The following is a 19,068-nucleotide window of genomic DNA, read 5'->3' as shown; positions in this document are numbered from 1 at the left end:
GTGTATTATGCAATTGCATTCTACGCCATTAATTCTGGTGTATGTAGTGCTCTAGCACAAGTACTTTCTATGCCTAAGGCTAAATTAATCACACAAAAAGCAGAAGCTCGATCAGAGCAGCTAGACTATAAAATCTTTATACTTATTTGGTAGAGACTATAAAACAATAGAGATTTAAGTATTATAAAAATGACCAGATTTATCAAACTTAAAAATATATTTCATTCAAACAAAACTTTATGTAGGTATATCCACCTCCATCCATTTAGAACAAAGTTTTCTGTTTGCGTAAAATCGACGTTTCAATCAATCGTGGGTAGAGTGGCATGCGGAAAGTGAGGAAATGATAAATAAATATTCATAGCCTCACTTTCTGATTGTTTTGTGAGATGCTATTTGTTACTCTCACAAGGAAAAAACAAAACGCAGAACGAAAATATATATCTAAAATTATCTATTATTGTTGATCCTGCCAAGAATCGAACACGGAACTTTAAAATGTGTTGCTGTGGAGTTTTTGGCTCTGTTTCAAATTTAGAACGCCTGAAAGAAGTGAAATATTGAAACAGTTAGATAATTCGTTGCTATTTATTAAGAACAGGCGCCGACTTATACTTTTATTATGAAAAAACATTTTAGAAATAATTGCTATTGCTATTGTAAAGGCGTTAATTTTTTTTACATACGAGTAAAACTAAAATTTATTGAAATAGAACGGACAAACGCGGACATACAGTAACGTTATCTTGATTACTCATTAATAATTACATAGTTATAGGAATAAATTCTTGAGATTGATAAGCGTTAGGCGCTTAAGGTTGCTGACCTGTAATTTAGTCCGCTTAGGTGCTAGGTGCTTCAATTACGACGTGTGTTGGGTATTTATATGAGTAGCCCTCCATGGAAGTCTATAATCAACCCTATATAAGATTCTGAGGACTAAGCTGGAATGCTTCGGATAACTATGTCTCTCAAGTATTATTACACTCTTATACTGCTTATTTGTGACCGAACTATATAATCTGTTCTCTGCACTCTATGTGCACATAATATTATGTTAATTAGTCGTATGTTTTAATCGTTAATCATTTAGAGACAGAGCCGCAAAGCTTAGATCCATGAGCTCGAAACAGACCACGAGACTGGGATTCAAACCCAAGATTTTTCGCCTGTGCAATGTTACACAGGCTTGTGTTCTTATTGTTCACTAGGGAATCGAGTTGGAATAATAGAACCTTGCTTTAACTCCTAAATCTCTTGTGATATGCACGATCACAAGCGAAATTAAGTGGACTTATTGGGGAGGTTGTTCACAACTCAACACAAGTATGCAATAATCAAACCTAAGTAGGTAATATTAACAAAAAAATAACCACCAGAATTTGGTAGAGGACTAAGTTCAGACCAACGCGTCATCATTGCTTTTAGAATCAAATTTGTTCCATAGTTGCAATAAATCATTATTTGTACTGCATACGTTAATTTTAACACGTTAAACTGTGTGTTAACTTCCTTACACGGTATGGAAAGAATAATTTGCGTAGTGTCGAGGATGTCGAAAATACACAAGGCGATAATGACAAAGTAGGTACTGCTATCGAGGCGCTGATGATATCTGATAAGAGCTGAGACAACGCCGAGGAATTTCATGCCAGCTCCATTCACGTAGCTATTCGAACGTTATATTAATATAGTTTCGTGGTTTAGTTTTTATAAGTGTTTTGTAACTAGCGTGTGGAGTGTCTTAAAATGATCGCGAGTGGTAATTTGGTTGTGTATTTTTTAAGTTAGTTCGCGGTTACAGATAGGAATGGATGTGTTGTGACAAAAGCAACGTTTAGGTTTGTTTTTATGTTTTTATTTTTGTTGTCTCGTAATCATTTTTAGATTAAGTTAATTGTGACATTTGGTTTTAATTTTGTGTATCCACTTCGATGGCACTACAGTCACATCTTTCCCTGCCCTATATTTTAGTATCAGTGTTTAAATAAAAGTATACCCATGGTACTCTTGTATTTCGAATTGAAAACATTCTACTGTAGTCATGGGAAAATGTATCCATTGTTAATTTATTATAAAATAAAAAAGAAACTTTCAAATATGCAGGAATTTCAATTAGATAAATAATAAATCAATGTAAAGCAATACCTACAACGTTTTAAAATGCAACGCAATAACGAAATTATCAAACAGTTATCCACAGTAGGTCAAAAAGGGTACAAAAGTACAAATCTCTTAAATTCGATCAAAATAGGTCTTGTGAGCCAGTGTCGAACTGGCCATTGAGTTAAGTGACTTGGTGAAAATGTAGAGCCACCTAGAACATTTCAGCTTAGTCTTCCGGATCGCGACTTCTGTGCTTAGTTTATTTGTCTATTATTCATTATTTAATAGCATACATACACATTTAATTTCATCGCTGAAAAATAATTTGTTTCCCGCATCAGGAAATCAACAGAGGATGCCGTCATGTCTTTAACCGAAATTGTGGTAAGAACCATGGATGAGAGGTTAAAATGTGTTGCTATTTTCCTTGACCTTTCTAAATAATACGGTCTCAATCCCCACTTTAATCGCGAAAATGGAGGGACTAGGTGTATCTAGGTAATCTATAACACTTTCTGTTTATTTCTTTTGATTTTTGTAAATTAACTATTTTTGTAGCTGATCATATGACTGTTACCCATGTTTATAACATTAATCTCTATAAACTGAAACATTTCTGTGAAGAGCCCTGCCTTCTATGATACAGGCTATGCTTAGTATAGAAGACAGAGTTGACTTGCATGTACCAAACATTATAAATTATTATTAAATAATTTGTCAAACGATACAGATACAAATAAAAAATAAAAAAACATTACGCATCGTATCTTAAGGTGTAATGTAAATTTTGTAACAAAAATGTTAAGTTCTACAAACTTCTGTATGTTAGAAGATGGTGCTTTCCTACTTACATTGCCAATACAACACCGTCACGGTTATTTTCGTCTTATAATAGCGATGGAAAACTGCGATGCTTTGGTTTAAGGGAAGGTCGGTATTAAATTGATGTACTGTCTTAGGGTGGCACCGAGCGATCACTCTGTAACCCCATAAGAGAACAAAGTTATAATTAATTCTCTATTTAAGGTTGGTTCAGATATCTATGGACAGCAGTGACTACTTTATACCATACCATACCTTAATAATAGCAGAATGCGTGCAACTTTTTTACTCCGTTTTTATTCGGTTTTATTGTATTAAAGAAAATTTTGTTAATATTTCATAAAAGTAAGTATTTATGTTAAGACCTAGCACATATTCTTACTTTATGATAATCTAATTACTTAGTAGTATCTAATTATTTAGTAATTATTACTATTTATTTTTAAAATAATGATTTACAAAAAATACTTTAAAAAAACTAATCTTTGGAACCGACATCAAATGTAGATCACGTAGGAATCCACCTATTAATTACATGCTAATTGTTATCTCTGTAGCATAAAAACCTGTATATATTGAATATAGCTCGCTGGTTACGTAGTTTGAAACAAGTGAAAAGATCTTCCGATTATTTTTTTATCTTATCAAAGGAAACTGTTATCTGTGCGTTAGTTTCTCGCTTACTATCGTTGTGTGTGGTTCCCGGCACCGAATATTACAATATTACTGAGATGAGCAATTAAGTTAAAATGGCGCTATTAAAGGTATGTGGAAAACTCTCTTGAATAATCATTTGCGTAAGATAAGATACGCTAATATTATTCGTTTAACGATTATGCGCCAATCTTTACATAGACGCCTACCTATTACAGATTTCATACAGGCACACGATAAGGTTCAGTAAAGAGATTCGTTATTAAGTTAAGATTAAAACTACTTCGCAACAATCCGCTACAAATATGTATGATGGTATATATTTTAAACCATGCAGTATGTACCACCCTCCCTCCCTCAAAGGATGCATGCAGATGCAAAAATTAAAAATATACACCACCATACATACCACCACCTAATTACTTAATTAACTATCTAAAGAGATTCGTTATTTGGAAATCATTTTAACATGCTAACATTACTACCAAGCGTCACTACTTAATTTTATAGAGTTATGGTTTGTAAAGTTAATTTGTAAAAACTAAACTGTGGTTAAAAAACATTTTCGTCGTAACCACTTTTATTGTAGGTAGGTTTAATTGGCCCAAATTTTCTTTGAACGCTTCACTGTAAGATATTTATGTCCCACTAAAAGGCATGGACCTGTCCCCACAACTGGTTGAGGTCTGGAACCTACTCTACCATGCTACGTGAGCACTACCACGCCTTTCTTTTCGCCTCACTAAGTATATAGGCTCTACATTTAACGTAATCTGTTGTACTCTATCTTCAAATTCTTGGAACTAATTATTTTACATTTTTATCTAACTTCATACTAATTATACACGTGTTACGAGACGAATTATGTCATGTGCAGTAGAGTAATGAGCAATTTCAGGTTAAACTGAATGAAATAGGTTGAATCAGTACTGATCTCATCTGCTCTCGGTCTACTTGATGATAAGTTGTAAAAACAAATGCTACTTTGTATAACATTGAAGTAGTCAATTAGTAAGCAGCCCATCTGATGGTAAGTGGTTACTGCCGGTGTACCTACCAACCACTAACTCTCAACGCTATATAGATCAGGGACTCGACTCGATAAAGAAGAAGATGGTTGAAGGTTACCACCTTTGTGAACCCTTTGTGGTTCGACTCTGGCGGCACCACCGCCACACATATTTCTACCTAATTAACTTCAACAATTAACTTAATTAATTTCAACAGTAGTGTTGGGCACTGCTGTGTTCCGTTTTGAAGGGTGTGGTAAGGGAGACAGACTTTTCAGAGGCGTTCTAGGTTATTCCTCAGGGGTAGCGGCGCATATGTAGCGGACCTCAGGTAGGTATATCTAATCCTATCTGGGGGTTGATTACAGATGTCCATGGGCATCAGTAGCCACTTACCATCAGGACTGCATGCTCGTCTACCACTGCTATATTGTAAAAAAAAGAAGCTCAACACAGAAACGCTGTCACTTTTAAGGATTAAGATGGTTGACTCATAAGTCAGCCGGCATCCACAGTCCACACCCTTCCTCGGAAACCGAAGATTTTCTTCACGCTAGAGATAGGTGGGATGAATGTGGTACCTATCTGGTCGAACCGACAGGTTCTACCAACTTACCCTCGACAACGCGTTAGCAAGATCTATGGCCAACATTAACTAGAATTCCAATCCTTTTAGGGTAAATTATGAATAGAACACCTAATCTATTTGACATCAGCTAAAGATGTAAACATAGTTTTAATATAGATGTGCTGCATATCCAAGTACCATTTGCTTCAAAAATATCACAAGCAAATCATAAGTACATAGTTATTGTAAACCTGTTTATCAATAATTTATTTATCGATAGTACACGGAATTCGCAGTATCTGAAACAGTTTTGTAAGAATGGCGTAAAAGGTTAACTGGCTGATAAGGGTTACTGCGATTGAAGCTGTAGTCACATCTTGATAATCTCATAAGTACCTACTGCATTTGGAACAACCTTATCAGATAGATTTCCGCTCGCTATTTCCAACAATAAACCAGTTTTATTTAGTTACAATATCATATTATATTAATAGTTTTCATAGACACTAGTAATCATATTTTGAAATACAATCATGTGCAACTCTACGCTGAAATAGTCTATCTTATGGTAGTTAAGATACACAAACACAAATATTTGTTTCGGATCTTTACTCCGTTGCAGATTAGAAATTACCTATAATTAATTACTTACACGTCTAACCGGGAATCCAATACCTTTTAGTCGCCTCTTACGACTGGCAGGGGATACCGTAGTCCTATTCTAGTTCCGGAACTACAGTGACAAAAAGGGTATGGTACCCTAAGGAAGAGAGAATACTTATATACGCAGGCACAAGAAGCGTTAAGTTTAGTCGTCAAATAGCTATGGAAGCGTGTAAGGCTTCAATTTTATTAGGGGTTAATATGTTTATGGAAGGCAGTGAACACTTATTATCAGATGAACTACATGCTCTAATTCCACTCTAAACAATTGTATTTTAAATAACTGCCAGTTCATGTTTTTGTCAACTAATCTAATAAGTCACCGATTATCGCATGCACGTCTGTGGATATTTGGATAAACACATCGATTTTGATATCACATGAAGCGCATGTGTTTAGCGAAAATATTTATTCTGTTTCATTCATGTTGTAAAACTCTACGATATATCAAATTGCTGTCAATTATGGCATAAATCTGAATGTAATCGGTATACGCCAAAGTCGAATCAGTTTACAAAGAATATATAACCACTATGTTTTATCATTTTACTGCATAGACATTATCGTATACTTTAAATTAATCATAAAAAAATGTGTAAAACAAAGAAGATTTGAATAAGTTAGTTGTGCATTTTTAATCTAAAGGACACCTAGTGGTAACTTGTAGTCACTTTGTTATAAGGGAATGTTTTTTCCCCAGAGGAGAAAGCTACACGATGTACACGATGTACAAAGTTAGACATCTTTAAGTCCTGTCAGCAGCTACCGCTATTGACTAAACTTCATAATACATGTCCTTCTATGATCGGGAGGACACGTTAAGTTTATGCTACCATTGTTATCATTAGATGGCAGTTGTTAACCGTGGTCGATGACGTTGGCGCATCGTGATAGAATATTCTCCAGACTCCTATTAGTTGTTGGAAGACTCTTAGGCCCAGCTTTGTGGTAAATTCGGGACCTGGATTCTACTTGAGTTGTAGATATATGCATATCTATGTTATACGGCGGATTATAATATATGTACACAAATATACAGGATAGCGTTTGAGTTAAAACGTTAGGGAGATGTTGCGGCGAATCTATCATGTAATATTAAATGTCTACGTGTCATGTTCTAAACTTACGTTAATAGAACTTGTGGACCTGGAGCTTCCTCAGACCACACAAATATAATATCTTCTGAATAACTATAGGTACCTTGTTTTCAGGATTTCGACTAAGCTGTCCAGATGTGGAGTCGGAGTGGGCTGGCTCTGGGCTGATCAATGGCTGGAGCGAGTTCGATATGGCAGGCGTTGACCAGGAAGCAGGTCTTTGAGCCAGACCAGCTGGAACAAGGGAATTTGCGAAGGTACTCATGTCAATACAGATAGAGAATATAACTTTCTGCATATTTTTTTTTTTTTTTTTTTTTTTTTTTTTATAATATAAGAGTAGCAGACGAGCATGCAGTCCACCTGATGGTAAGTGGCTACTGCCGCCCATGGACATCTGTAATGAACCCAGATAGGATTAGATATTCCTACCTGAGGTCGGCCACAGATGCGCCGCTACCCCTGAGGACTAAGCTGGAACGCCTCGGAAAAGTCTGTCTCCCTTACCACACCCTTCAAACCGGAACACAGCAGTGCCTAACACTGCTGTTATTAGGTAGAAATAGGTGTGGCGGTGGTGCCGCCGGAGTCGAACCACAAAGGGTTCTGCCACCTTCAATATATTATTATATTATTTGTATTACTCTTGCTTTTTAATTTTTCGCTCTCCTTGAGTTATGAAAGCTTTTTACACCAAATGAGGCCATGATGAATATTTGGCATACAAAAAAATCTGATAAGTTTTTCCAGTTTACGACGAATCTGTGACCAATGCAACATATTACCTCTTTATATCAACTTACAATATTAGACTTTAATTTAACCAGAGTGCACTCTTCACATTTGTCATCGTCATCTTCATCAGGACTGCATGATTATTAAACATGCACTATCTGTTTGCCGTCTTAAATACAATATCGTAAACATTTCAGATGTCTATCAGTATGGGATCTGACAGCGCTTGGCGTGGGCAGCACGCTGGGCGTGGGAGTGTACGTGATCGTGGGTTCAGTGGCGCTGCACCTTGCCGGGCCGTCCATAGTGCTGTCCTTTCTCATAGCTGCGGTGGCGTCTTTGTTTGCAGGTGAGATCCGTATATACTCGTAATTGGAACAATGCCTTAAGCGTAGCAATCTACGCCCTATGCAAATAAATGGCTACAGTTGTCACAGATACCATGATGACATGTGAAATATTTTCACTGCGACAATCTGCCATGGATCAAAGAGAGCTTTTTCTTTGATCCATTGGTACAGTTCTCCATAATATTTTTAAAGGTGATGTCTACCTATTTGCATTTCCATGTTTTTCTTCCATGACGGATTACGGCCTAACTTTATCTCACTCTGTGAAGACATTCATGGTATGCTCTCATGCTCTGGTCATTTACATTGCATTGTTAAATTCAGTAACTTCTCAGGTTCCTTTTGTCATAAAGACTTCTATGAGCTGAGCGTCTGCTTTTCAGGTCTGTGTTACGCGGAGTTCGGTGCGCGGGTCCCGAAGGCTGGATCGGCGTACATCTACACCTACGTCACGGTGGGCGAGTTCGTGGCCTTCATCATCGGCTGGAATATGATACTTGAAGCCTTGTTTGGTAAGATTTTTAGATAAAGAACTTTTTCAAATTAAATTGCTGTAACATCACCACAAGTATTGTTTTGTTTAAGTCTAGTATATGTTCTGCTTGCTTTTAGGTAGGTACATTTATCGTGTACTGTGTGAGGTTATCTTCACTAATATTATAAAGAGGAAAACTTTATTTGTTTGTTTGGTTGTAATGAATAGGCTCAAAAACTATTCTTTCACCATTCGAAAGCCACATTATCTACGAGTAACATAAACTATATTTTATATGAAATATATTTCATAAATAGATTTTGAGGCGGTACAAAGTTTGCCGGGTCAGCTAGTTTAATATATAGTGAATACCTACTGGCAACATAAGGCAATATGTAACTATTATACGCGTACTACCCAATTTGTATTCGAAAGGTGGTACACTATTTTGTAAATTCCATTTTCATAATTACTAATAGATTCATATTCTTGGCCCTATACCAATGCAGAAAAATATTTGAAATGTTCATAATGTTTTCCTCGTGTATAAAATCAAATGGCTTACTGTTATCAGAATAACACATTGTGACAATTAATCATTATGTTTTCGCATCTCCTATCGAATCGCCGAAATTTAATGAGATTAGCGTTATCGCTAAGCTATAGTTGAGCTACATAATTAAATTAGTGGATAACCTGTGTCCGTAATGTGGCTACAGCTATTACCACGCTTTTATTAGCTTGACCTGTATGTATGTAACGGAATGTTTAAAAAAATTTACCCACTTTGAACGGTCCGATTAATTTATAATTTTGAACACTTATGAAGAACCAATGACAATACACGGTTTTAATAATTTTATCCCATTCACCTCATTAAGATGGTCAGTAATCAGGATTAACGCTTAATCTTATTGCTGGAGGTTGAGTTAGTAAATCACAGGCACCGTTATTTTCGTATTTATATGCGTTTTAGGTTCCTTATTACCTGATTTAGCGCAGAAGAAAAACGCGAAAAAGAAAAGAAAAACGAAAAGCTAAATGTACCTTTATTTGAATTTAAAAAAGTTTTCGATGTTGTGCGCCGCACTAGACTGCGCTACCTCTATAGGCTATCCTAAAATAATTAAAAAGGGTACTTACTATATTCTGTAGATACATATAAATTTCGTTAGACCTAATTTGTGACCTTGTAAATATACCTAGGTAATTTATTACATAGCTACCTATCATTAATATGAAAAACATGTTTAAAATTATGATCACAAAATAAACTTATTTCACCAAAACATATCAAACAGGGATTAACGTAGTCTAGATTGTATATGATCTTAGTTAATATGATATTTGCAGGGACGGCGAGCGTAGCGAAGGGCCTCAGTTTGTACGTGGACTCGATGGTGAACAAGACGATGTCCGAGTGGTTTACGGCGACCATGCCGATCGGCGCGGCGGTGCTCTCGCCTTACTTCGATTTACTGTCGTTTATCATCGTTCTCATTTTAGGAGGTATGCTGAATTATGCTGTAGCATTTTTATAAGTGATAAGGGTCAGTAACTTTGATAAATATTTTTTATGTTTTAATGTCCCACTGTTGGGTATGTAGGTATATACAAGTACAAAGAGGTATACAAATAGGTATAGGTTGAGTCAGGTTGCCTCAATGTAAGTTCTGGAGGAAGCTATAGGTTAATCGCATAGAGTTAATCGTTAACTTGTGTTGAATGAGTTTAAAATAATTGATTACACGTTTGTAAATAGTAACGATTTGTACACACTGCAGGGCTATGCGATATGTTTCTACACTCACAGCCCCACACTAGGATTACTTGTGTCGTGGGTGCCATGAACTCACACATAGACAAATACAACAACACCCAGGACTAGAAACAGAAATCTAAGTTCATCATTTAGATATCTGTCTGGCCGGGGATCGAATCCAGGACTCTTTGCGCGTCAGACCGGTATGGTGAGTGCTCCGCCACGCGCAGCGTTATATTGTTAATAATTATTTATTGCTCACAAACGAGCGAAATAAAACGTAATCTAAATGCTCATTATTATTATTTATTAGTGAGTCAGTTAAAATTGACTTGCTATATAGTACAGAATTACTTATGATTGATTACTTTTATCCAGTGTTGCTGGCTATTGGCGTCCGCGAGTCGTCGATGGTGAACAACGTCTTCGCTGGCATCAACATGCTCATCATTCTGTTTATAATCATCGCCGGAGCTTTCAAAGGTAAGACTTCAGTACAATTGTTTTTAAAATCCTTGTTATAATAATACCAGCAATGTGTAGGTTATGCTTGGTGCTTACTTATTCATATATGTTATCTGTATGATAGGTATTTATTACACACAGGTGTTCATCTGTATTCGATATAATACTATACTTAAGTACAACTAACTTTAGTTAAGCATTGAGTAATTAGTGAAATACCTAACCTAACAAAAAATTGTACTATGTATAAGCTTACTAATGTTGTGTGGTTTTATTTTATTGATCGTTCTTATTAGGGCAGATTTCCTATTTGGTGATTCTGATAAAATTTTCCTTCAATAAAACTTCATAAGGAATAATTGTAGGTTGCAGTGGCCAGTTAACGTCAGCTAGATTTTACAAATATTTTACGTTACGTAAATATATTCAATTAAAAATTAGTTACACGTAAGGCTTACTTAGTTCCATACTTATGTAAGTTTCAAACTCGTACGCTAGATGGCGTTGATCGTCCAGAATATCATATTTTTTCTCAAATTTATTATAGAGGTCAACAAAACGAGTAGAAATGTAAGAAAAAATTACATTTTAGTAATATAAAATAACCCTTATTACTTTTGTATGAACTTAAGTATTAAATATTTGTAATTTTAAAAATTTAAGAGAAAATCCTAAATCACGCTATTGAAGTTTTTTACTCACGCGGTATATAAGGAAAGTAACTTGACAGTTGATTGTGTCTATTGAAAGGAGAGACGGTTAGCACTCCCCTTGACAAGGATGGAACACATAAATGGTTCAGGGCACATTCTTGACCACATTTTTTTAAGTTTTAAATATTATGAAATGTATTAAAATTTTAATGTATTGAGTTTTAAATTATTATATTATGACACGACCTTGTGTTTTCTCATCTATAATACTTTTTATTATAGGTGGAAATGAAATTTAAAGTAAAAGTTGTTTTTTTTTATTATTTTTATTTAAAACTTACAAAACGAAAATAACTTTATTTTTTATATAGGCGTATAGGGTATAGTATAGGCGTGTTTACTAAAATAAATTAAAGTTAAAGCCTAAATATTTTTTTTGTATTTTCTATATTTTTAGTAAATATAACATTTATCATATATTCGATCAGCGAACAGCAGCAACTGGAGTATCCCAGAGGGCGAGGTGCCGGCGGGCGGCGGCGCGGGCGGGTTCTTCCCGTTCGGCGTGTGGGGCATGCTGCGCGGCGCTGCCGTCTGCTTCTACGGCTTCGTCGGCTTCGACACCATCAGCTCCACGGGCGAGGAGGTTAGATGATGGCATTGAAATAGTTCAATAGATGACTCTCATCATGAGAGTCATATGGATGACTCTGGATGAAGTCTATTATTTTGTCATTTCGTTTATGTATTCATATTACTGCGTAGTTGTTTCTTTTTTCTTTTTCTGAATTTTATGTTTTAGTACCTATGATTAAATACTCCTATATTAGATATGTTTTTTGTGTAGATGTTTACATAACTATTAGATATGTATTTAAAATTCAGTTGATATTGATTATTACATTTGCCCGAGTATATTTGATCAGCAATATATTAATGTGAAACTAGTGATTTTAATCAACGCGTGTACCACTTTCCATTTTAAGAACAGACTTTCATTGTAGGTAATTTTTTCGTTATATGAAAAAATAAATCATGTAACCTTATATATGTAAATACTTAAAAATAAATAAAATTTAGCGGTTAGCTGTACACAAAACGACCCGCGCGCCATCTTTTACCGACTTCGTTAATGTTATGCGTGTTGTTGTGCAGGTGCGGTCCCCGCGGCGCGCGCTGCCGCTGGCGATCGTGGCGACGCTGGGCATCGTGTTCCTCGCGTACGCCAGCGTCGCCACCGTCATCACTATGATGGTGCCGTATTACTTGCAGGTAACAATCGATTTTATAATTGTTAGGTAACAATTATAAACAACTTAGGCATTTAAAATTGTGATGATCAGAATAATTAGCGAAGTATAAATTGATACACGTAAGTTAAAGACATTGAAGTGTAAGTTGGATATAATATGGAAAATTCTTCAGTAAACAATAAACATACTGAAAAATGTAAGGAGTTACATGATCGTCTTCCACCATATATTTCTGCATACTTACAGTAAGTTATAAATACCTATAATTAATTAATTAATTTACACAAGTAGGTGTAAGTAAAGAATAAAGATGCATTATTGAGATTAAAACCAGGCCCTTTAAATTCGTATGCGATATTCATAATTTTCCTCTTATAAGCCCAAAAAATAAAATGATTTTCTAGATTATGACCAGATAAGGAATATTGCTTATTTATATGATAATATTGCTTTGTGACAGGACGATGTGGCAGCAGTGGCCACTGTGTTCTCGCACGTGGGGCTGGACTGGGCGCGATGGATCGTATCTATCGGGGCTGTGTTTGGTATATCTGCTAGGTGAGTTAATAGGTCAATAATAATAGATTTCTGGTGCTTCCGTTACTTTGTTCTAATCCTACTTTAATTAAAATCATTGTTGAAACAAAAATTCACAAGAAATGTATCTAAAAATCTGCTTACGGCAAATTAGAAATACAAAATAGCAATTAAAATAATAACCGACGCATTTGGTCCGTTCAACGGGGCGAAACAATGGTCGTCACACGTTTTTGTAATGTGCTCGGGGCCAATGAAATGTTTGCATGAAATTATTTATAATCACGGTGTCGTCAAATAGACAGTGTACAGACTAAAAGTATTGCTTAAGTTTTTAAACCTTATCTGGTGTTTACTTACTGTTAACGCCTTACGAAATAAACCTCAAATTAATTATCGACAATGAAGGAAGACAAGTAAGTTATAAGTTTATCAAATAGATATGTAACTACACCATCGGATTACTTTTTTTAATAGTTATATGTTTATTTGTATAATATAAATGGTCTACGTGCTTATAATTACCTGTGCAGTTATTACACAGTATATAAATTATAGGTAATCTTTTACGCAATTAGATCCCCGCATCAACCCAAAGTCTTTGAGCAGTTCGTGTTTAAGAAATACTTACATAAGACTTTTAAACGTAATTCTCAGAGTTTAGGTCAATTACAACTAGGTAGGTAGGTGGCTATTACGCGGCTTTTATTTTACCTAAAATAATATTATTTTCCATATTTTCCAGTCTATTCGGTGCGATGTTCCCCTTGCCTCGCCTGCTGTACTCAATGGCCACTGATGGGCTCCTATGGCACTTGTTGGCGAGGCTCAACAGCAGGAAAACGCCAGTCATTGGCACGCTGATACCAGCTGTTATTATAGGTATTGTCAAAATTATTCTTATATATTAAGGACATTTATAAAAACCCTAACTATTTTATATAAATATAGAAATATAAAACCAGAATGCAGTTGACCCTCTGGTTAGTGGCTATTGTCGCCAGTAGACATCTTCAGCGGATAAGATTAGATTTCTACTCGAGGTCGGTCATAGTTACATTGATACAACCGACAAACCACTATCACCTCCACGGAAACAGACTTTTTTAATTTACCTGTATTTTATAATAAAATCTGTAATGCATGTGGATGTAACACAAGCAAAATCGGCTATTTTGACCAAATTATTTATTAAATCAAATTATACTTACCTAGATTAATCTTGAAATTGTCAATTCACAGCAATCCTCGCGGCCATCGTAGAACTGAATGACCTGGTGCTGATGATGTGTATCGGCACACTACTGTCCTACACCATCGTGGCCGTGTGCATTATTATATTAAGGTGAGTTATGTTCATTTATTACATATTATATTATAATTTCGAGTTTAAAAAACTGACTAAGTCACAGATTATGCGATTCACCCGATAGTAAGTTGCCATTTTCACCTGTGACTATACTAATATCTGATTTGGCTTGTTACCGCACTACGACGTCCGCTTGAGCCAACGGTTGCACTCAGACTGACTCACCGGTGCCAGTACGGTCAGTACGCATCCTATGACAGTAGTGACGTATGCGCTAGAGATAAATACCCACCTACCCACATACTCTCCACTCATAGATATTTGTGATCACTCCAAATATCATTGAAGTTTTACCTAAGATGGGCTACAGGCGCAATTCTGAGGACTACACTTACCACTACATCACCACGCTGGCCCATCACCTAACATTATTTTTAACACCCACTTTAAAAAGTTGTTAAGTTTTAGATTATTTATTAATTTCTGTCTATTTCCTTTCTGTACAGATACCGGTCCGACTACTCGGTGGCTGGTCAGGGCTGGCTGCAACAAATGGCGGGGTTAGGCCTTAGAGCTGCCACTACCACCTCGGCTCTCATCGTACACGTCTGCTTGCTACTGTTTAGTAAGTGTTATGTAGCGTCTACAAGCATTATGTTATTTTAGAGAGTAATTAGCATTAGAGTAGAGTGTTGAATTGCGATCTAGGCCTGCCCCAGTGTGTCTGTGGAGAGAGATACGTGGCTAGCGTGAGTTATAAAAAAGTAATTTCAGATTTTTATTTATCATAATTTCTTCAAATTTTAAAAGTAGCTTGTATTATAATTATCAAGAGTTATACCACTTTACTTCGTACTATATGTCACAGAACTGGTAGAGTAAAAAGAGGTTTGTTACATTTTAGTTATTTATTTATTTCTGTGAACAGGCAAAGATGCGAGCATATCTAGTTCAGTTATTAAGACGCGCCAGTTTTATTGGATGTCCAAAATATTTTTTGTGTATGTGGTGCGGTTAAAAACAATAAAATTACTATTTTATTTCGTAAGGTATATTTGTAAGATAATTATAGTTTGAAAAAATTAAAAACCACCCCAAACCGCACAAGGAAAATCGTTAATCCTGAATCCTGTTGATCCTGATGAGGAGAATGGGATAAAATTATTAAAATCGTATATTGTCACCGGTTCTTGATAACTGTTAAAATTTTTAAATTAATCGGACCGTTCAAGGTGGATAAAAATCGAAATCAAAGATTTCGTTACATACATACATCCATGCAACCCAAGCTAATAAAAACATGTTAAAGAGCGTATGCAGCTAAATAATGGCATGTTGCTTGCATCACTGGCATGTACTACTACCCTTTTCTAGTATTTTTGCAAGAAATGTATAATACCCGGCACGAGTCGTGAGCACAGGTGGGCAGTAGTGGGGGTAAGCTCGCGCATGTACACTTTTGGCCAAATTTATTGGCCAATTGCACGAAAGTGTACAGTAGCCGAATGACACGCGAGCCTCCAATAGACGATGTGCATTGACTGAGGAACCAATCGCGTGCAGCTCGGCACCCCGCCCCGCCCCCATGGCTTCTTCATTCCGCCAAAGAGACCGAAACATTAACTACTGCGCAGCTGTCACTTGTGCTCACGACTCATGCCGGTCACTATACAAGTTAATAACAGCGGTTCGTTCTAGCGCTGGCGTGCGTGAGCGCGGCGCTGGTGGGCGCGCTGGCGGCGGCGCCGGGCGCGGCGCTGGCGGCGCTGCACGCGGCCGCGCTGCTGCTGCTCGCCGTCATGGCGTTGCAGCCGCAGGTTAAGGAGGACCTCGCCTTCAAGGTACCACCCATGTAGACTCACCGCTTGTCACGCTGCTCGTTACCGCCTGGCCCCAGCCAACGGCGGCGCGGCGAGCGGGGCGGCGAGCGGCACAGTGAGCGTTGAGCGGCGAAAACAAATGAAGGACACTGTCAGTGTCGCAATCGTGAGTGTTCCGGCTCGCACCGCCACCGTCCCGCCCGCGCCTTAGACGTTGCCTGCCTCCTTTGCCCGCGCGTTTCCTCCCGTGCGTGTTATAAGAAATCTTAACAGTGCTAATATGGTGACTTCCCGTTACTGTTCAAGAAAAATGCCGCCACGAGTATTCCGAATCGACCTATAAGTTTTCTTAACATGTTGTACGTATACAAGTTCCGAACTGAAACCGTCTGAACACGGACGCAACCTGAATATGAGCCCGGCGGGAAATCTCCCTTTGCTATACTAATATTCATTTCCCTTGTGTTGAGGAAGATGTTAAATATTTATACATTCATTCATCTTTTCGATTTCCGGTGCATATGTAATATAGTAACTGATTAAATTACCCACTTAAAATTCTCAATTGTAATTTTCAGACACCTCTAGTTCCCATCGTACCTTGCTTGAGTATCTACGTCAACATTCATTTGATGGTCTTAATCAACGTACAAACTTGGATACGAGTTGCTGTTTGGATGGCTATTGGTAAGATATTAATTGTTATGAAACACTGATTTCATATCATGATGACGATAATAATATAATCTTAAATATTAACGTTTTCCTTTACAGGAATTCCAATTTATATTCTATGCATTTGCATATACAAAAGAAAAGATGGGGGCAACTTACAACAAAACATAAAGGCGTCGACACACGTTAACAAGAATGGAAAACCTCCCGTGCAAATTGTAGTGGAGACGCCCACCCCTCCTGGTACTACAAGCCGTAGTAACACTGGAGGCGATCACGATGTAGACGATGATCGACCCGAACGGAGCAATGTTATAGTCGAAGACAAGAATTTAAGAAAACAACCGATCGTGACGGAGGAAATAATAGTTCAGCACGCTTATATTGAAGATAACGAGGAAAAGGAAGCGAAAATCATAGACTTACTAGACCAGGTCCTCCAAGCTGAGGAAGATTCATATGGAGAAATAATAAGCCTAAAGGAACACAGCGATGATGATGTATTATCGACTATACACCAAACTGAAGTTCACAGGAAGTCGCTAAGCGAGTTATCAGATGCAGGATCAGACGCATCTATGGGTAATCAAGTATTATCTAAATATGATGTCATAGCGCAAGTACATAGAGAGGATTTGCCTAAAGTCAATGAAGAGGATGAAGTAACTGAAACCAATGCAGATTTAAGAGAAGATGAAGAAGTTAATGAACACGAGGAAGTGACTGCTTTTAATGACAGTGATACGAATTCACGAACAGACGAATCAGGATATTCCGATACGATAGACAGAATAAACGAATCTGCCGAAGATATGAGGCAAGAAACAATCAATATACCAAAACCACCGCCGCTAGACGAGAACTATTTTAAAAGCCCTACTTTTAAGAAAGCTTATACAATTTCAGCTAGATCTACCAGACCAAAATCCATAGACGACGAAGAAATGAAGCCGAGGGAAAGTATTGCTTCTAACAATTCTTACGACGATGGTACGATGGTGTTTGGAAGCGATAAGCAAATGAATTTCATGTCCAAACTCGAAAACATATTCCAAAACAAAATGTCAAACGAACATGACACGGACGAACTAAGAAAACGGTCACAGTCCACCGGAAATGTTGCCGAGAACACAGATTTTGAGCTTATTCGCAGTCGTCCCTCGATATTTCTGGACCTTAAAAAAGAATTACTGTCGAGAACAGAACAGGCGCAGAGTTTGAAACCAGCTGTAGAAGAAACAAATACTCCTGAGCCTGAACCAGAGGAAGAAGTAGAGGAAACTAGTTTAAGTCGCGAAGACTTGAAATCTAAATTAGAAACAATATTCGCAGCGGGCGGTCCGCAGTTACTGAAGCCCAGATTTATGAAGTCAAACCCACCGACACCAGAAGAATCTTACCAGACGGATACTTCAAGTACTGAAAGTATAGCGAAGTTACCGAAAGTAGAGAAAAACGATACCTTGAAGAGACAAAAAGATCGATACGGGGAGGTCTTGAATTCTTTCCGATTGAGTTTGAACAAAGGTGATGAAGTTTGAACAATGTTCTCGAAGTTGCTGCAACTAGAATCATATAGAAGTTGGAAGTGTTAATCAAAGATACATGCTCAAGTTATGGATTGTGGAGACAATATAGAAGAATGACGAACTATAGTGGTTTATATCTGAATAAGAGTGTATAAACCTAGTCTTATGTTTTAAGTGCCTTATTTATACTTGTTACTGCGTTGAGTGAATGTTGTGTTAAGAATGTGTACTAGCCCTCTTTAACAATATCAATGAAATCAAAACAAATGTTCGTTAATTCAAATGAACTATACTTGAAAATAACTAACAACACACCCTACGAATGAAAATTAGATATATGATCGTGTTGTGATTTGTGTAATTTATTAAATGTTGTATATTAGTAATAATGTTTTATTAATACCTTATTTATTTTTTTTGCAAAAAGTCAACATTACATTATTGTTAATATCTAAAATGACATATGTTTATTTCCAGTAATGAAACCGTGTTTAAAGGTTTGTTGACTGCTTTTAGTTATTAATAGAGTAAAATTTAATATCCACATTTTTTTATAACCCACATAAGACAAAGTAAATAGAGAGG

The 19,068-nt window shown here is 36.7% G+C and overlaps 1 protein-coding gene and 1 non-coding gene across 2 annotated transcripts; both read left to right on the top strand.

Moving 5' to 3' along the window:
* The first annotated feature begins 1,743 nt into the window (after positions 1–1,743).
* LOC140757238 (cationic amino acid transporter 2) lies at positions 1,744–18,818 on the top strand. Its single transcript, XM_073092786.1, has 15 exons — positions 1,744–1,841; positions 7,035–7,177; positions 7,853–8,004; positions 8,389–8,517; positions 9,834–9,989; positions 10,621–10,725; positions 11,849–12,006; positions 12,516–12,632; positions 13,074–13,171; positions 13,896–14,032; positions 14,393–14,495; positions 14,966–15,084; positions 16,158–16,300; positions 16,858–16,966; positions 17,054–18,818. Exons 2-15 carry the CDS (start codon positions 7,092–7,094, stop codon positions 18,493–18,495), a joined length of 3,054 nt encoding a protein of 1,017 aa, XP_072948887.1. The 5' UTR covers positions 1,744–1,841; positions 7,035–7,091; the 3' UTR covers positions 18,496–18,818.
* LOC140757697 (U6atac minor spliceosomal RNA) lies at positions 11,444–11,534 on the top strand. The gene has a single exon (XR_012104007.1). It is a non-coding gene; the product is annotated as a U6atac minor spliceosomal RNA (small nuclear RNA).
* Positions 18,819–19,068: the final 250 nt, after the last annotated feature.

Source organism: Epargyreus clarus, unplaced genomic scaffold (genome assembly GCF_041222505.1).
Source record: "Epargyreus clarus isolate Ecla_fem2 unplaced genomic scaffold, WU_Ecla_fem_2.2 ptg000004l, whole genome shotgun sequence".
NCBI classification, from domain to species: Eukaryota; Metazoa; Arthropoda; class Insecta; order Lepidoptera; family Hesperiidae; genus Epargyreus; species Epargyreus clarus.
This window is presented reverse-complemented; position numbering and strand designations above follow the sequence as displayed.

Bases quoted from the DNA above. Each gene is read 5' to 3' on its own strand.
- LOC140757238 (XM_073092786.1), top strand. From the start codon at position 7,092: ATGGCTGGAGCGAGTTCGATATGGCAGGCGTTGACCAGGAAGCAGGTC. The intron at 8,518-9,833 runs GTAAGATTTTTA...TGATATTTGCAG, and splicing joins GATACTTGAAGCCTTGTTTG to GGACGGCGAGCGTAGCGAAG. The intron at 16,967-17,053 runs GTAAGATATTAA...TTTCCTTTACAG, and splicing joins TGCTGTTTGGATGGCTATTG to GAATTCCAATTTATATTCTA.